The 17,978-nt window shown below is 47.4% G+C and overlaps 1 protein-coding gene across 2 annotated transcripts in view; it reads right to left on the bottom strand.

Moving 5' to 3' along the window:
• Nucleotides 1-1,567: 1,567 nt before the first annotated feature.
• The window catches only part of AXL (AXL receptor tyrosine kinase), a 56,044-nt gene continuing 39,633 nt past the window's right edge, over nucleotides 1,568-17,978 (bottom strand). For both annotated transcript variants that reach the window (XM_020810870.3, XM_020810869.3), the window contains exons 14-20: nucleotides 12,625-12,702; nucleotides 11,904-11,996; nucleotides 8,857-8,978; nucleotides 8,374-8,483; nucleotides 7,917-8,076; nucleotides 7,429-7,565; nucleotides 1,568-5,909 (exon numbers count right to left, since the gene is read on the bottom strand). In XM_020810870.3, the coding sequence (XP_020666529.3) occupies nucleotides 5,546-5,909; nucleotides 7,429-7,565; nucleotides 7,917-8,076; nucleotides 8,374-8,483; nucleotides 8,857-8,978; nucleotides 11,904-11,996; nucleotides 12,625-12,702 (1,064 nt within the window). In that variant the 3' untranslated portion in view covers nucleotides 1,568-5,545. The remainder of the gene's footprint in view (nucleotides 5,910-7,428; nucleotides 7,566-7,916; nucleotides 8,077-8,373; nucleotides 8,484-8,856; nucleotides 8,979-11,903; nucleotides 11,997-12,624; nucleotides 12,703-17,978) is intronic.

Genomic DNA, 17,978 nt, shown 5'->3' with positions numbered 1-17,978 from the left:
CCCCTGTCCCTATCCACTGCAAAAGAACTTAATCTGTCACTGCCCTAGATTAAGAGAGAAATGCTCGGGGTGAGGTAGGATGCACCCTTCAATGGCCCGCCTTGTTCTCTCTTACTCAGTCGGATGAAAAGATCAACAGTTCGAGCAGACGGACCCTGAATGTGGCTTTTGATTCGGGTCCTTCATCTGCCTGGCAAGGGATGGAGGCACAGCGTGGCCCTCTGTCCACCACTCCGGGGTTGGCTTCTGCTCACAAACAACCCATTAAAACCATATTGTTCGGTTCGGATCATGAGTAAGAACCAACTCAAGGGATGGGACAGAATGGCAACCATCGCGTGAGTGACCGTTAGTCCTGTTGGCTCACCACCACCACCCCATTTCTTTCCAAGGCCTGTTTTTGGTGTCATCCTGATAGCTTTGCAAGAGGAGGAAGACTTGGATGCCAGCTCTGCACCGACTGGAAGGAGAACAAACCTATCCGTTCTGAAGGAAATCAAGCCTGAGTGCTCCGTGGAAGGATAGATCCTGAAGCTGAGGCTCCAATACTTTGGCCATCTCATGAGAAGAGAAGACTCCCTGGAGAAGACCCTGATGTTGGGAAAGTGTGAAGGCAAGAGGAGGAGAAGGGGACGACAGAGGACGAGATGGTTGGACAGGGTCATCGAAGCTACCAACATGAATTGGACCCAACTCCGGGAGGCAGTGGAAGACAGGAGGGCCTGGCGCGCTGTGGTCCATAGGGTCACGAAGAGCCGGACACGACTTAACGACTAAACACCAACAAAGAACAAAGAAGGCCAGCCTTAGAATTCCTGCCCTAAAAGAAAGAGGTTATGAGGGCCATCCTTGACTTTGGCTTGATTGTACTGTGAGGCAAGCTTCCACGAGAGGCTGTGCATGGACAGAGTCCTCCTGTTTGTGTCTCCCACCCCAAAAAAACCCTCAGGAGGAAAACCACATGCTGGGAGGCCTGCATGCTGCCATCCAGCCAGAGTGTCTGACCCAGAACAGCCTCAAGATCAAACCACCAGTGAAATTTTGGGATGGTATATTTTGGACATCAGACACAGGTCACAAATTCAGTCACCTGAGATGGGGCCCTCAAGATATAACGTCTACAGGCCAGCTGGCTTTTGATTGTTTCATAATCGTGGAACTACGGGCACTGGCCAATAGGTACCAACATCAGGCCTGATATTGTACTCCACGCAGCGTTGCATGAAGTTTGAGCTGCTGGTGAAGGTGTTACCATTTTCTGTTCTCTGACAAAACCTGTTTGCTGAGGTGTGTGGTTTTCTTGGAAGACACATGTTACTATCTTGTCTTGTTTTGGAGACCACGTGACAGCCTTCTGATGTGGCCCGCAGCTGAGATATATCACAGAACACATCTGGAGGGCACCGGATGGAAAAAAAGAGGTTGCAACGGAACATTGGAGTAACAGCACCGCAGATTATTGCATCTGGAAATTATTTCAACTGGCAATGCCAGAAGGTTGAATTTGGGACCCCGTTCAAGCAATGAACACTTTCCACCATCACTGGAATTAAACTCTTGTCCCAGATTTTTTTTTCATTTTTTTAAAAGGAAGTTTTTATTTATAAGCAAAATAGATCACACAGCATTTTTTTCTTTCTCGCTCCAAAAAAACCCCATCCTTCTTGCCCTGAGAGGGAAATGTGTTTTTGTACAAAAGTAAGGTAGTGGGAAAACATTTCATACAAAGCATTTTAATTTCTCTTAGTTTTTTTTAAAAAAAGTATATACATTTATAATTATATTTATATATATTTATATATATAAAAACATTGCATTAAAAAAGAATCTGTAGGAAAATCAAACAGCGGATTGTTCTACAGACTCACCAACATGGCGGACAGAAAGAAACAGCTTTTGATTTGAATATACCAGCACTTGAGGGCCCTTGTCAGAGAAGGTCTTTTTGGGGGCAAGAGAATTCTTAAGGAAAATGCTGGTTTTCCAGCTTTTTCCTCACATGATCCGAAAGGGAAACAGATGTGATTGACGCATTTCATTTAAGCAGAATGGAAAACGTGTTGTTGTTTTTTTGTACCTGAAACAGAGTGACTGAAAACCGGGTTCTGAAGATGAGGCATTTCTCGTGAAAGAAGTGGGACCAAATCTATATTCTCCGGACAAGTTCAGGAAAGTTGGTAGCCAACGGTTTTGGCTTGAGGGCCTACAAGTTAAAGCCTTGGCAAGAGACCACAAGTTAGAAAGCCTATCTGCTAGCTACTGTAAGGTTTGCAAAAGTTACTTTAAAAAAAGAGAGAGCAACGCTTGCAAAAACTCCACTGTAAAGCAGAGCAGGTGGGGAAGCGGTACTGAACCCTCTCCATCTCCTGCCCTGATCTTTCCAACCAGGTTCGAAGTCCTCAAGGACTTCCAGCTCAAAAGCCAACAACTGGGCAAAGAGAGTCAATTTCAGAGGTAGAAACAGCCTGAGATAGACAAGAATAAGTCCCTACCTCCTTGCCCGCCTCTTGACATTGCCCTCTCCTTTTGGCAGCAACACAGCGCTAAGGCGCAGATCACGTTATATCAAAGCAGGGCCAAAGCCCACAGAGGCCAAGACACGAGAGTCACTCCCAACAACATTAAACAGAAGTCTGATGCCTTCAGCAGATCTCGGTCTTCGGGATGCAGAAGTGAGAGAGAAGTGAAGTCGGGTTGCGGGCCATGCAATAAGGCCACTGGCCTCCTCCTTTTGTTTAGGTGGATTACCTTTGCTGGCGGTGCCACTTTTAGCATCTGTGCAAGAACGGTGGCTACCCGTGAATCAGGATATTTAAGGAGGCACACAAGCACATGTTAAAATACATAAAAATATTCATTGCATAGATTTATTTCTCCTACGGAATGAACCCAAGTCTCATCTCATAAGGAGAGTTCAGGAATACGCACAAAGTTTTCAAAAGATATGCTTGTCTCATCTAATGCCAATGGCAGTGATTGTGCTTCTGTGAATCTAATTTAGGAGAGAAAAATAGTGAGCGCTGCCTGCAAATTTGATTTGTGTGTTGTTGTTTTTTAGTGTACGTTTAGTGTACGGCTGGAACTAGCCATTAGGTTCTGCAGGTTTTTCTGTTGTTCCATCATTGCTACTGATTAAACAGGTGTGGCAGGTTCAAAAAAAGATAAACCTGCAAAGCCTATTTAATCTGAAGTGAAAGCAGAGTGAATACACAGACAGGGGGAAAAACATGGTGAAGTGTTTCCAGAGCCACACTACTTTGAACGGGCAAAATGGAATGGAAGAAAGATTTAATCAATTTGCTACCTCTCTGTCTGGGCATCTCATTGCTGGAGGGATGTGACTAATAGTTCAACCAGTTCCAGTCTGTCTTCAGTTTTGAAGAAGGAACTGCTGTCATGGTGTGAAGATTATTGTAAATAACTCCATGTGTGACAGATGCAGTCAATATGCTGTGAAGGTGCACAATCTATGAAGGGTCATAAAATCAGTAGGGGCCATACTTAGCTCTAAAAGAAGAAATCACCTTTTTTGAGGTGGCTCCCCCTTGAAAAGGGGGCTTAAGAGAGTTCTGGTGCAAAATGTGGGTTTGTGTCTAATTAAAATAAAGGAGAACACTCACAGCTGTTTCTGTTCTACACAACTTGTGTTCCTCTCAGTGAGAGTGGCACGAGATGCTCGTGCAAGTCCCACCAAAATGTGGAAGGTGGCTCAAAAAGAATCCTAAAGGCATTGAAGGTATTGTGGCCATTATGACTGTGCTGGGTCATCACTGTTTCGCTTTAGACCTCTGGAAAATTCAGGAGGTTTGTGGGAGGCTGTCGACTCCAGTGTGAGGAGGGGGGGGGCGAAGGCAAATCTGCTCTGGGTTTTCATCCAAACTTTGAAGCGGCCGCCCAAGGTGCAATAGAGAGGGTTTCAGCACCTCGGAGAGCTCTTGCAAAATCTGGACAACCTGCCCCCACCCCCAAAAGCAAGGGTCTATATGGCATCTGCAAGTGGGCATTCACTACAATGGGAGAAAAACGCCACCTGTTGATCTCGTACCTGGTTGGAATGAGTAAAGATGCAGAACCTTTGTCAGGAAGAAAGGCTTGGAGGAGGTAGGAGCCTTAACATTTACTGTACTGTTAGCTCTTATTAGTGGGAAGGCTTTGGGCTAGGTTTTTCTTCTCTAGTTTGAAATATATTACCAAAAATGTTCCCCTTGGAAAAAAATAAGAGAGATGCTTGAGTGCATTTTAATGCCCCGTGGCCCCTCTGAGGATGGCACATGGATATGGCTTCTGGCTCCTTCAGCAACCTTACCCACCCACCCGTTCCTGGGAGAATTCACAGCACAACCCACTGATGTCTAAAGAGGTGTCTTCGATAACCTGTTGAGTCTGACACATCTCAGCTTTTGAACAGGGGTTGAGGAGAGTCTAGTACTCCCCCCCCCCCCTTTAACAGACAGGGTTAAAAGAACTGGAGTCGCTCTGGAATCAGCTCTGAATGCCAAGGGTGGCTCCTGAGAAGCAGTAAAGAGAGATGCCCTCTGTGCATACACAGAATTCATTTCTCTTGCCATTGAACGGCCAGAGTCAGATTCTCCCAGCGGGGAATCGGAGTGAATATATAAGAGCCTCCTGGCACCTCTGAGGATGCCAGCATGAGGAGGGGCACGCTGGCAAAAGGAAGACAGTGCAAGAGACGTGGCAGTGAAACAGCTGGGAATTAAATGGGGCACAACTGCTTTCATTTGGCTATACAAGAAGCAGTTACGAGGGTCATCATCCTTCCTTAAAAACCCCAAAGGGGAAAAAAACCCAACCCTGATCCTGGGCCCTTAACAGCAGCCGACCTCTTGTAAAAAGAGCAGGCAGAGCTTCCCCCCCCTTTTACAGCTCTGGGAAAGCTACACCCACTCAACAGATGCACATCTGTTAAAAATACGGGAGCAGGGCCACCCCATCATCCTCTCCCAAGTGGCAACCCTAGTAGCTTGTGAGCTGGGTGGGTGGTCACCAGCTAAACTTGGGCCGCAGATTTTGAGGGAAAGACAATGGAGGGAAAGAGTTTTCCCCTTCACATTCTCTCTAAGCTTCAAGATTCCTTTTTTTGGGGGGGGACTACAACACCCAGAATCCTGGGAATTGAAGTCCCAAAAAAAGAGGAGAGGAATTGACCCGGGTGCTACCTTCTCCATGTCTCTCCCCTCGGGAACGTGTTCCTGGCTTCCCTCGGCGTTGGGGACCAGGGTGGCCGGATGGGGAAGGGTGGCCGGGAGTGCGATGGACGCTCAGCGCCAGCCATCCAAAACCCTTTTCCCCCTGGAAAGGAGGGTCAAGAGGGAAAAAGGGTCCCCTGGCCATACCAGGGAGGGGGGGAAAGCAGGGTTCGTAAAAGGGAAAGCAGTGGTTCGTTACCAAAAAAAAAGGAGGAAGTTTCTCAGGGAAACCTCTTCCCCTCCACGAGAGGAACCTTCTAAATCCTAGGCTGGGGGGGGGAAAGGTCTAGTTGGTCACAACCGTCCCCTGTCTCGGCCAGAACTTCACCATGTTCCCTTCACGCCCCTTCTTCCGTGGCGGCACAGCCAGGGGGCTCGGTCAGGAGCCGGCTGCTCTCGTGCGGGGTGGGGCACATCACGTAGCGCCCCACAGCCTGGGGCGGGTGAACCTCAGCGGCCGTCACCGTGGGCTTGAGCCCCTGGCCTTCCTTGCTCGGGGCTTCTTCGGGGCCCAGGCCGCCGACGGCGCCCAGCTCGGCCTCCCCGGCGGCTGGACCCTCGTCCATGTTGACGTAGAGGATCTCCTCGGGCTCCTTCGCCAGTGGGAGGGCCTTGAGGATCGTCTCCAGCTCCCGGTGCAGCACCTCAAAGCTGGGGCGGTCCCGTGGGTGGAGGGCCCAACAGCTCAGCATCAGCTCGTACCTGGGGGACCAAAAAGATGGGAAGGTGGATAAAGGAGAGAAATACAGTGGTGCCCCGCTTGACAACGACCCCGCTTGACAACGAAATCACTTGACGACGAGTTTTTTGTGATCACTACAATGGTTCCTATGAGTTTTTTTCACTTTACGATGATTAGGTACCTGTTTCGCGAACCGATTGTTCGCAAGACGACGATTAAAAACAGCTGATCGGCAGGTCGCAAAATGGCTCCCCGCTGTTTTCCGGACCTATTTTCACAAGACAGCGATCGAAAATGGCTTCCTCTATGGAGGATCTTCACTGGACGATGAGGTATTTCCCCCATTGGAACACATTAACTGGTTTTCAATGCATTCCAATGGGGTTTTTTTTCGCTTGATGACGATTTCGCTTAACAGCGATTTTCCTGGAATGCATTATCGTCATCAAGTGGGGCACCACTGTACAGAATCAAACCAAATTGTCGCAAAAGCAGCGAGAGACTGACATGCACTGAATGGAGGCCCCCTCGGAAGCAGGGAGTCCACGGATCTTTTATAATTCTTCCACATCTGCTCCAGATGGAGGGCAAAGAGGCTGGCCTTTCCCAACAAGAAAAGAGTATAAAAACATACAGTATGTAAAACTGCCCAGGACCTTGAAGACTGTAATAGGAAGGCTTCATTTGGAGATGTACATTTGCGTGGGAACCACCCTGGGGTCTCTGTTTCCATCTGTGCCCTTGTGAAATTAAAACATAACACCGGAGCATGGGCAAAGTGCTTTTTCTTACCCACAGGGTCAACATCATCCACTCCCACATGTCCAAGAATACGAGATCCAACATGGTGCAGTAATTATGTGTGTTGGCCTGTGTACAAATTTCTCATCAGCATGAAATGTCCCTGAATCACCTTAAGCTACCTTGTAGGATACTGAGAGGATAAATGGTGTGGATGAGTGCATCAGGAAGAAATTTGGATGCCTTGAGAGGAATGAATGAATGAATGAATGAATGAATGAATGAATGAATGAATGAATGAATGAATGAATGAATGAATGAATGAATGAATGAATGAGTAATGGGATAAGGACTGGGATACGAAGCGACTATGTATGATAAAATCATAAGAGCGTGGAAAGCAGGTGATGACTTTTCCCTCCACTATCCTAATATCAGTTGCTCAATAAATCTCACTAGTTGTCATTTTAGGAAGAGAGAAATAAGCGCTTCTGTCTTCACACATTTTAAAAAAATGAATTGGATGCTTCTGGAGAAACCGATGCCACTCCAGTTCTCAGAGAAGCAAACTTCTTCTTAGGGCTCATGTTAAATCCCTTGAATGTCACTCACTCAAACCAAATAAAACCAAAGGAACAAAACAACCCCCCCCCCCCATCAGAATTTACTGATCCCTGGGGGGAAGGAGCGCCCTATGTAGAATTGGGGGGGAAAGGGGTTTAAGCTGCATGGTTTTACAGGAACGTGAAGCAAAGAGGCCTTAAGGCTTTACGAAAGATCAAAGGTGGTGATGCTTACAGGCCATCTAGGCAATCAAGAGGCTGCTTCAGGCGGTTGCCTTGGCACAGGTAGTCATAGATCTCACTGTTCTCCACGCCGGGGTACGGCGTCTGGCCTCGGGTGGCAATCTCCCACATGGTAACGCCGAAGGACCACTGGAGAGAAGGCGTTAGAAGAGGGGTGTGAGAAAACACTACAGCTCCCTAGTTAAAGCAGTCCCAGATTCAACCACGGTGGCGGTAGTGTCATCACGGGTCATGGGGGAGAGACCGAAGCGATGTTAAGAAAAGTTACAAAAATTTTTAGACCACAGTTTCCAGAATCTGCCAGCTGTTGAGAAGATTTTGGGGTTTTTGGAGCTGTAGTCCAAAAAAAAAAACTTTTTTGAGCTCGGAAGAGAAGCTGAGCCCACGGGAAGGGAACAGCTTCCTTCTGACGGGTTTGAGCAGGAAGCAGGGAAGGAGGGAAGGAATCCGAGGCACTTCCCCTTATGGGGGGTAGCTCACCACATCGCTCTTGATGGTGTAGACACGGTCAGCCAGGCTCTCAATGGCAATCCACTTGACGGGCATCTTCGAGATGCGCCCTTGCCGGTAGTAATCGCCGTTGTAGATCTTCTTGGAAAGGCCAAAATCGGCCACGCAGGCCGTCATGCTCTCGTTGAGCCTGGGGCGGGAAGAAAAATCACATGGGATGGAAGAAGCTAGCTAGGTGAGAAACGTTGAGCCTGAGGGCAGCAGGCGGCGAAGACTGCCTCCCCGCAACCATCTCCGTTCCCCAACCTTGGGTCCCCAGATGTTCTTGGACTGCAACTCCCAGAAGCCTTCGCCATGAACTGTGTTGGCCGGGATTTCTGGGAGTTGAAGTCCAGGAACATCTGGAGGCCCAAGGTTGGGGACCACTGTGGTAGATCCTGTGAATTCCCTTACCCCCACAGCCCCACACCCATCTCTGCTGACTCACATGCAGTTACGGGCGGCCAGGTCACGGTGTATGAAGTTCTTGCTGCTGAGATACTCCATCCCGCTAGCGATGTCCGTCATGAATTTGACCAGCGTCTGTGTCGGCAGGTACTGGTGGGTGTAGGAGAGGACCAAGGGATTAGATGGGGTTGAGCTGGGGGCACCCCCTCTTTTCCTCCAAAGCATTACCCCATTACCCATGTCTTGAAGGGGTAGAGCATGACTCTCCCTTTGTGTTTGGACACCAACTTCTAGAGTTCCTTCACCATTGCCTACCCTGGCTAAGGCTGATGGGAGACGTAGGGCAAAAAAACCAATACCTGGGAGGGGGGGATCACAATTACCCGTTGTCTTTGTAATTCCTTTATGCCAGTCTGTCTCCTTGCATGAACCCACAACCAAAGGGGATGGAGCCAAGGGCTTCAGGATTGAGGTTTTGAGGTTCGGATCACAACAACAGAGGCGTCAGAGGGCTAATACGTACCACGGGGCTGTCCCCAAGGCGGGAGTAGAGGAGGAAGCTGTGGAGGTCACCGTGCTTCATGAATGGCAAGATGACAACAGGAGAAGGGTACCCGTCGCCCTCTGTGTTCTGAAGACAGACTCCTGGAGGGAGGGAGGGAGTAGGTGATGATAGAAGTAAGTAAGTAAGTAAGTAAGTAAGTAAGTAAGTAAGTAAGTAAGTAAGTAAGTAAGTAAGTAAGTAAGTAAGGAAGGAAGGAAGGAAGTAAGGAAGGAAGGAAGGAAGGAAGGAAGGAAGGAAGGAAGGAAGGAAGGAAGGAAGGAAGGAAGGAAGGAAGGAAGGAAGGAAGGAGGTGATGATGGATGGAAAGAAGGAAGTAGGTGATGATGGAAGGAAGTAAGTAGGTGATGATGGAAGATGGAAGGAAGAAGGAAGTAGGTGATGATGGAAGGAAGGAGGCAATGATGGATGGAAGAAAGGAAGTAGGTGATGATGGAAGGAAGGAAGGAAGAAGGAAGTAGGTGATGATGGAAGGAAGGAAGGAAGGAAGGAAGGAAGGAAGGAAGGAAGGAAGGAAGGAAGGAAGGAAGGAAGGAAGGAAGGAAGGAAGGAAGGAAGGAAGGAAGGAAGGAAGGAAGGAAGGAAGGAAGGAAGGAAGGAAGGAGGCGATGATGGATGGAAAGAAGGAAGTAGGTGATGATGGAAGGAAGGAAGGAAGGAAGGAAGGAAGGAAGGAAGGAAGGAAGGAAGGAAGGAAGGAAGGAAGGAAGGAAGGAAGGAAGGAGGCGATGATGGATGGAAAGAAGGAAGGAAGGAAGGAAGGAAGGAAGGAAGGAAGGAAGATGATGATGGATAGAAGGAAGGATTATTTCACACCTTCGCCAACTCCGATCAGCAAATAACAGGAAGGATGAAGCTTTAAGAATATGGGTCTGATCTCCAGTGATCTATTTTAGGTACAGGAAACGGGAACCACGCCAGGCTCCTTGGGTTATTTTCCCACGGCTATTGGTTTAGAGGGAAAGGGGGCGGAGAAGCCAAAGCCGAGATTCGCTCCCCAGCTGCGGAATGGAAATGGGCTCTTCTTTTTTATAGAGAGAGAGGAAGGAGAGGGAGTACTTGTAAAAACTCTGCATGATCCCCTACTCTGTGGTCCCCCAAGCCAGATGCTGCTCAACCGCCACATGTGGCGGCCTATGGGGCCCGTGGGGACTGATCCTCTTTCACCCTGCACACACACACCCTGCCAACAGCCTAGTTTCTCTAGTCCAAGATGGGTGATAAAGAAAAAGGGGGGAATGGCTACATAGCTCTGCGGTTGAGGCATCTGGCTGCGGAGCCAAAGGTTGGGAGTTCGATTCCCCCACGGGGCCTCCTTGACAAGGGCTGGATGTGATGATCATTCTATAGGGTCCTTTCCAGCTTTACAGGTCTACCTTTTCCAACTTAGAAATGTCACCTTTTTGGACCACCACGTCCAGTCAAGCTCGTAGGGGGACCTGGGAGATGTAGTCCAAAAGATGAACACCCCCCCAACTTGTGATCCCTACAGATTAAATAAAAGTGGGGGAGCAGGTGAAGGCATCAGGGGATTCCCCCCCCCTCTGCCTGCACAGGATCTGATGGACAGTCTCCTCCTCCCCCTGGACCCACAGCCCTTCCCCACAGCTTTCTCTTTGGGAACAGCTTCCGTGGGGCGGCTTAGCCAGTCACACATTCCTTCCCTCCGCCAATGTTATTTTTTACTCTATTCCTCCTTAAAGGGGACGGGGGGGGGGAAGGAACCCTTAAGGCCTTTCAAGGCACCAGCAGCGAAAAAGCCTGATTCACATTATCCCAGCTCCCATCCGCCTCCCACCCTTTGCCCTAAACCTACTCAGAGCTTCCAGGATCCATGCCAACATCTGTTTTCCCAAGCAGTTCTTTCTCCACCCCCTCGCTCTGAGCCCCCCCCATTCCCCAGGGAGGGTCCTTCCACTCCGCCTCCCACCCCCCACCCCAAACCTTCCGGGTTTTTTTTCACAGGCTTCAGCCCTGTCCCTATATGGAGCCGACGCGAGGGTGCGCTTGATTCACCCGGCTCCGTTGACTCACCCACGCCGGACACCAAAGTTAGACATAGACCGAAGCCCAAGATGATGAACCGAGAATGACCGGGAGAAGGCAGGAGAAAGAGAGGAAGGGAAGAGAGGGGAACCCCAGGTAGGGATGGAAACGTCCACCTGGAATTAACCTCTGCCGTGAGATGACCGCAGGAGGGCTAGTGAAAAATGCACGTTAGAATGGCCCTTTTTTGGAGACAGGGCACCTGTCTCCTGCTTCTCCCTTTGCCAGGTGAGCTTTGCCAGAGGCCAAGGGCTACCTGCATGACCTCCTGACCCCATCAAGCCACACTTTCCAATCGGGAACATTTTTGCCCCTTAAAATCCCTAGCCATGTCTTTTGGACTTCTGTATTTCCTCTCCAAATTTTTAGAACGATGAAGGGTTCTATCTTTAAAACGCATTTAAAAATCAATCAATCAATCAATCAATCAATCAATCAATCAATCAATCAATCAATCAATCAATCAATCAATCAACCAACCAACCAACCAACCAACCAACCAACCAACCAACCAACCAACCAACCAACCAACCAACCAACCAACCAACCAACCAACCAATCGCTTGCAGATTTGGTGCATTTACAGTGTCTAATAAAGGTACCGTCCCCAACCTCACGGATTCTGGAATTCACCTGAAAGATGGTTCAGAAGTAAAGATGAGCCTGAACCACCAGTTCGGGAGTTCGTGCCGGTTCGGACAATGGCAGGACAGGCGTTCCAGGGCTTGGTGCCCCCCCTCCCACAGGCACCCACTCAGAAGCAGCAGCCTGGCTTCCCTGCCCTGCCTCCTCTGGGCACTGCCTCGGAGTGGGTGCGCCGAACCATGGGACGCTCGGGTCGGCTGGCGTTTGAATCGGCGCAAACTGCCGAAACGGGTGGTTCGTGCCCATCTCTATTCAGAAGTGCGCACATACACACAGTCTCTCAATCTCTCTCTCTCTCTCTCTCGCCTTCCTCTTACCGATGAGCTTCATGACATTGGGATGGTCAAAGTCTTTCATGCAGACGGCCTCGCTGAGGAAGTCCTCCATCTCACTGTGGGTGCAGATGGCAACTGCAAAGAAAGGGGTGTGTGTGTGTGAGCGAACCAGGACCCGTAGACACTAGGGCACCAGGAGCAAATATTCGTCAGAATGGCTAGGGACGTGACAACATGGGATAAGAGTGCCTCTGTGTACATGCAGAGGTCTCAGCCACCAACTGCACCCTTACGCCTGGCAGTGGCTGTCAGGTTGAAACGGCTGTAGGAGGCAAGTCAGATCTCTTTGCACGTGGCACTGTTGACCATGACTGGGAGAAACTCTCCCTTCCTCTGGAAAAGTCCGCGTCCCCCCCCAGAAGCAACCTTTCTCAAGCTGGATCAGCAAATGTGCCCCATTTTCAAGGGATCTCTAGGGCTCAGCTCCAAAATCTGCTTTGCAATCCCCATGTTGAGCCCTGGAAGACATCAAGCTGAAGAAGAGAAGAGAGGACCTCTGGGCATGTGCAGAGGGGTACTCTTTTTTTCCTGGGCATGTGCAGAGTAGACTGAAGGCAACCCAGCCTCAAAACCTCCCAGGATCCATAGGAACAGTTTGGCCCTCCACCCACAATCTCTCTCTCGTTTGACAGCTGTGACCCCAAATTCCCTGGGCCAAGGCGCGGAGCATCAGAGAACAACGCCTCCCCTTAGTGCAACTTACTCTTCATGGTCTTAACGGCAACCTTCAGAACAGCACCGTCTTGGTTGAGCTGCCCTTCCATCACTGCACCAAATTCTCCTGCGGAGACACAGAGGAAAGGCCTGTGACCAACACAAGAAGAGCAGAGAGCAAATAGCAGAAATACAGTATTGCATGTATTTATCCTCTGGGAAGGAGTTCAAGAAAGCATACACGGGTTTTTTTTTAAAAAAATTCCCCCTCTTAGCAATCAATTCCAAGGCATAAGATTTAAAGCAATATCTTTGTTAGGCCAACCAAATTTTGTGGCCACATGGTGACCCCTCCTTTTCTCCATGATAGTGTTGGACTTATTGCAACCTCGCATGCTGCCTTTAGTAGGTTTGGCTGGGAGGGAACTTTTCCGGGCTGGAGGGACTGTCAATCTATCCACCACTAACCAATTCCTGTCTCTGAATTCAAAGAGAGCCCCGCCTCTCTGCTCTGTACCTTTCCCCCTCTCTGTGGCTGAAAGGCAGTCATGTTTATCCATCCGCTGTTTAATCTGTTCAATTGTAAGTAACAAAAATGGTTTTCATTTTTTATCCTAGTCATGTCTCAGAGTGAATTATTGGGACTGTAAGTGGCCAGTTGATGAGAAAAGGAGTGGATGTGAAGCAATTCTGCTCTGTGAACTTAACTAGGAATTTAACTAGAAATTCAAAACTCTGCAAGAGTCTAATATTTAGTCAGGGACCTAAGATGAGCCTCTTAATTGAGCAGGAATCTGAATGCATTTCTCCAGTCCACGTCTTAGCAAGTTCATCCATTATTTTCCCCCTCTGTCTCTTTTTCACAGGTTTGGGGCAAATCTTACTCATTGGTGACTCTTTTTTAAAAAGGGAAGAAAAAAAAACCACCCAGAAACAGGCCAGATATTCTTTTTTCCCTCTTTCTCATTTCTTTAAAGGAGTGGAATAAAACCCTTTTCCGTGAAATAAAGCCACATGATTCACGCCAGAGGAGAATTACTTGGCAACTTTTAAACACAGTTCTTCTCGTTTCCAAGAACAGCAACAGTATTATTAAACTCAGGTGTGTGTGTGTGTGCATGTTCTTACACAATAATAATGCATAAATTAGGCAAAAACATCCAAAGAAGAAGACAAAAACCTACAGTGAGTTGAAGACTAGAGGAAGCAGCCACAAAAGCTCGCATTAAAATAGTATAGCAGTTAGCCTTTAAGATGCCATAATGCTTTCGTTGTCTTTTTTCTTTATTTTTCTTTCGGGTTTTGCCCAATACACTCAGCACAGAGCCATACAATGACCTTTTCTAAAACTATGAATCTATCAAATTGTTGTTGTTTACATCTCACACACTATTTATTGCTAATTAGGGGCAATCCATGGTTAAGCAAGCACACCTTTGACCTTGAATGATATCCTTTTGAAGATATTTTCCAGGCCTCACTAGCAAACATTCAGTTCCCTAGGAATTCATGGTACATCTGCTTGAATCTCGGTGTACTACCCTTTTACTCCCATTGACACGGTATTTATTGACATCTCTAACTTCTCAAGGAGGGACCTGCAAATATTTTTAACTGTCCCTGATTGACTTCTTCTATTTAAAAAACCATACATTGCTTCAAGAGAGGCAGGCTAGAAATTTCTGTCCTGGCTTCCCAGTAGCACCAGTAAGAAAAGTATGTGAGAATTCATTTGCCCCTTAGTTTCAGGATGGGTGCAATCCTGCTTTTAGAAGTCTGTTGAAATAACTGAACCAACTTACTGTTGGTGGCCAGGGAATCATCTCAAGTCAACCAGACAGAAAAGCGACACAAAACCAAATTTTTCTTCTTCTTTTTTCTGGTGACATGAGATTAATTGCCTCAAGCCAGATAGTAAAACCATTCTTGCCAGCTTGTAAGTTTCGTGGCAGCCTCTGCTCTGGCAAAACATCCCAGGAATTTAAAGGCAAACAAATGAAGCTACACTGACGGGCATGTTTTCTCTCCTCCTCTGTCTCCCGATAAGTCCCTCATTCTCTTGCAACTCTGTCCAGTAGAGTGAATGGAAACACATCTACGGTTCGGTGGAAACACAAAGTCCTAGGAAATTCCTGGGTCCAAGAATGAGAAACCCCAGGAAAAATGGGAGTTTGGTGAGGGGGACAAAAAAGAGGGGGTTTCATAAAATCATAGAATAATGGAGTGGGAAGGGGGCCTCTTAAGGCCATCAAGTCCAACCTCCTGCTCAAGGAAGGAATCAAAGTCAAAGCAGATCAGACAGACGGTTGTCCAATTTTTCTCTTGAAGGCCTCCAAGCATTGGAACCCTCACCACCTTTGGAGATCATGGGTCCCACTGTCATACCGCTCTAACAGTTAGGAAGTTTTTCCTGATACTCAGCCTAAATCTGGCCCCTCTCTTTTCAAGTCAGAATGTTCATAGCTAACTCTGGATAATTAACACAATGCATAATTAACACATGGAATTTCCTGCCACAGCATATGCTGACAGCCATGTGTTTTGATGACTTTAAAAGAGGATGATCTCTCTCTATATAAAACAGAGGCCACAGGTTTATCAGTAACGATTGGCTATAAAGACAGATCAGAGCTTCTCATATTGTGAACAAGATTTGGAAACTTTACTTTTTTGGGGATCACAATACCTAGCATCCTTGGTAATCTAAAAGAAACCTGAGAGTCGAACACGAATTTTCAAAATCCTGGTTCCACAGTAATCAATAGCAGGGGCTGGGCTATCCGACGTGGCTTCTGAAATCAAAACATTCAGTGCAATAAGGGAGTGTAAGCATCTAGGTTGGGCACCCTTAGAACTGTAGCGCTATATCGCTTTGCTGCAGGAAGAGTCTACTTCCATCCTCTTCTGTAGGTAACAAGTCAGGAGAGGGAGAAAATGTGGCTTGAACCCTGAAGAACAATGCAAGATGGCAAAAGAGGTCATGAATCTGAGCGTCCCTCTCCATCACGGTGGGGGAGGGGGGGAATCACATGTGTTTTTCCCTGGCTTGTGTACAGGCATCTGGATGGAGAGGAAATGGAGACAGGTGGGAAATCCATTTTCCCCGGTTGCTCCCGGGGCAGAAGAACATGAGTCTTGTAAGGGCTTCAGCACGCGACATAAACTCTCCCAGAACTCAGCCAACGGCTGACATTTCAGGAGCAGATCAGACTTTCCGCATATAACTCAAAGTCTGGCAGCTGTTTTTGCTGCTGCTTTCTCCAAATGTAGGGCATTCGGAGGACACCTCCAGTCATGGGATCCAGACAAAACATAAAAATCAAAAACTTATATATTTAAAAGGTGAAGGAGGAGGAATGGTTTGGAAGCCTGCAACCCTAGACTCAATTATTTCTGTCTTGGAGGGGGAAACTGGTCTTAATTTCTTAATGAAATTTTTAAAAATATGGTTAAGAAATTATAATTTAAAAAGACAGAGGAAACAGGGAGAAAAACATGGGGGAACCACCCCCATCAAATTCCATGAGTGAGTCAGTACAATTTCACAACGAGGCCTCATCTACTGTTTGTTTATCGTGCACTTGATGGAGAAAAACACATTATTCAGTTGTTTAGAGAAACACAGAATCCTAGAAATGGTTTCTGCCTCATCAGAATTGCTTGCTTCCATCACCACTGCTTTCTTCTCTCTCCTCATCGTTACATTTACATCTAAATGTAGATTTACATCTTCGGATCATAGCTTCTGAAAAAGATAGCTCTGTATCAAAGAATCATAGAATAATGGAGTGGAAAGAGGCTCATAAGGCCATCAAGTCCAACCCCCTGATCAATGCAGGAATCCAAATCAAACAGATCTGACCGGTGGTGGTCCAATTTCCTTTTGAACGCTGACAATGTTTGAGTGCTCACCGCCTCCCTTTGAGGCCATGGGTCCCATTGTCGTACTGCTCTAACAGTTAAGAAGTTTTCCCCTGATATTCAGCCATAATCTGGCTTTCTATTGCTTGAGCCCATGATTATATGTCCTGCATTCTGGAAAGATCAAGAACAGATCCTGCCCCTCCTCTGTATTTAAAAAGTTCTGTGTCTTGCTTCATATCTTTATCCATGTTTCTCTGCCTCCCTTTATTTTATCTTATTTTGTTTAAAATGGAATCATGGGTTGGGAATGGAAGGGGTGAAAGGAATATTTTAACCCCACAGCTTCCATTGTATGTTCCTATGAAATCTGGGGCTTGTCAAGAATGGCATGGGAGAGAAATTTAAGGGAAAGCAAGCAAGCTCAGCTTCAGGAAGGAAGGACAGATCTTGAAGCGGAGGCTCCAATCCTTTGGCCATCTCATGAGAAGACTCCCTGGAAAAGACCCTGATGCTGGGAAAGTGTGAAGGCAAGAGGAGAAGGGGACAACAGAGGACGAGATGGTTGGACAGTGTCATTGAAGTGACCACCATGAATTTGACCCAGCTCTGGGAGGCAGTGGAAGATGGGAGGGCCTGGCGTGCTCTGGTCCATGGGGTCACAAAGAGTTGGACATGACTTAACGACTAAACAACAACAAGCAAGCTCATCCCTGCAGAGAATCAAGAGAATACCCTATGCCTTTTTAGTACCCCATCCAACCTGTGAGTGCATCTTAGATGTAGCCCAGAATCTCGTACAGTATATTAAGTTCCACGGCAGGCCATACGAGGTTTCTGTAGCAGACAGGTCAGTGTGGAAAAGATTCTTCAAGGTATACTAAGTCTGAAAAGTAATCATATCCTGAAAGAGGATAATCTATACATCTCAAGCAAAGGTTAGCAACTGGCAGCCCTTACGCCTCATCTGGCCTCTTTTGGCCCTACGAGTCCAAACGTAGAGGGCAAAAGAGGGATGCAAAAATGGTAATCTACGGCAAATAGAAGTTATGTCCAGGAAAAGCAGAAGCTGCTGGAGTTGCTAAAGGCAACCCAACAAACTTTCTGGATGTGTTCCGGCTGTGCTACTCGTTTGCCTCTGTTGTCTTCTTGACAGGGAAAGTTTCTCTGACAGAGGGAGAAAGAGAGTCGGGCGGGGGGGAGGAAAGATGAGTTGAGACAAGACAAGAGAAGACAATACAAAACAAGACATGAAAAAGGCAGAAATATTCCAGGGGAAACATACATATTTTTGCCAAGAACCTTTCCATCTCTGTTTTCCAAATGCTTCCAAACTAATTCCAGCTGAGCTTGAAGGGAACTTTTCCTCCCCTCCTTCCAGAAGGAAGATGGGAGAGAAAACTTTGCCAAGCCTTTGACCTGAATGAGGAAAACAGGCCTTCGTCGCTCTCTCTGCAGTTTTGGTCCAAGAAAGCCGGGCCAAAGTACTTCTGAGTAGTTCCATTTAATAGTACACGTTATTAATTATGATAGCCATGTTTA

The sequence above is a fragment of the Pogona vitticeps genome, chromosome 9, assembly GCF_051106095.1.
Source record: "Pogona vitticeps strain Pit_001003342236 chromosome 9, PviZW2.1, whole genome shotgun sequence".
NCBI classification, from domain to species: domain Eukaryota; kingdom Metazoa; phylum Chordata; class Lepidosauria; order Squamata; family Agamidae; genus Pogona; species Pogona vitticeps.
This window is presented reverse-complemented; position numbering and strand designations above follow the sequence as displayed.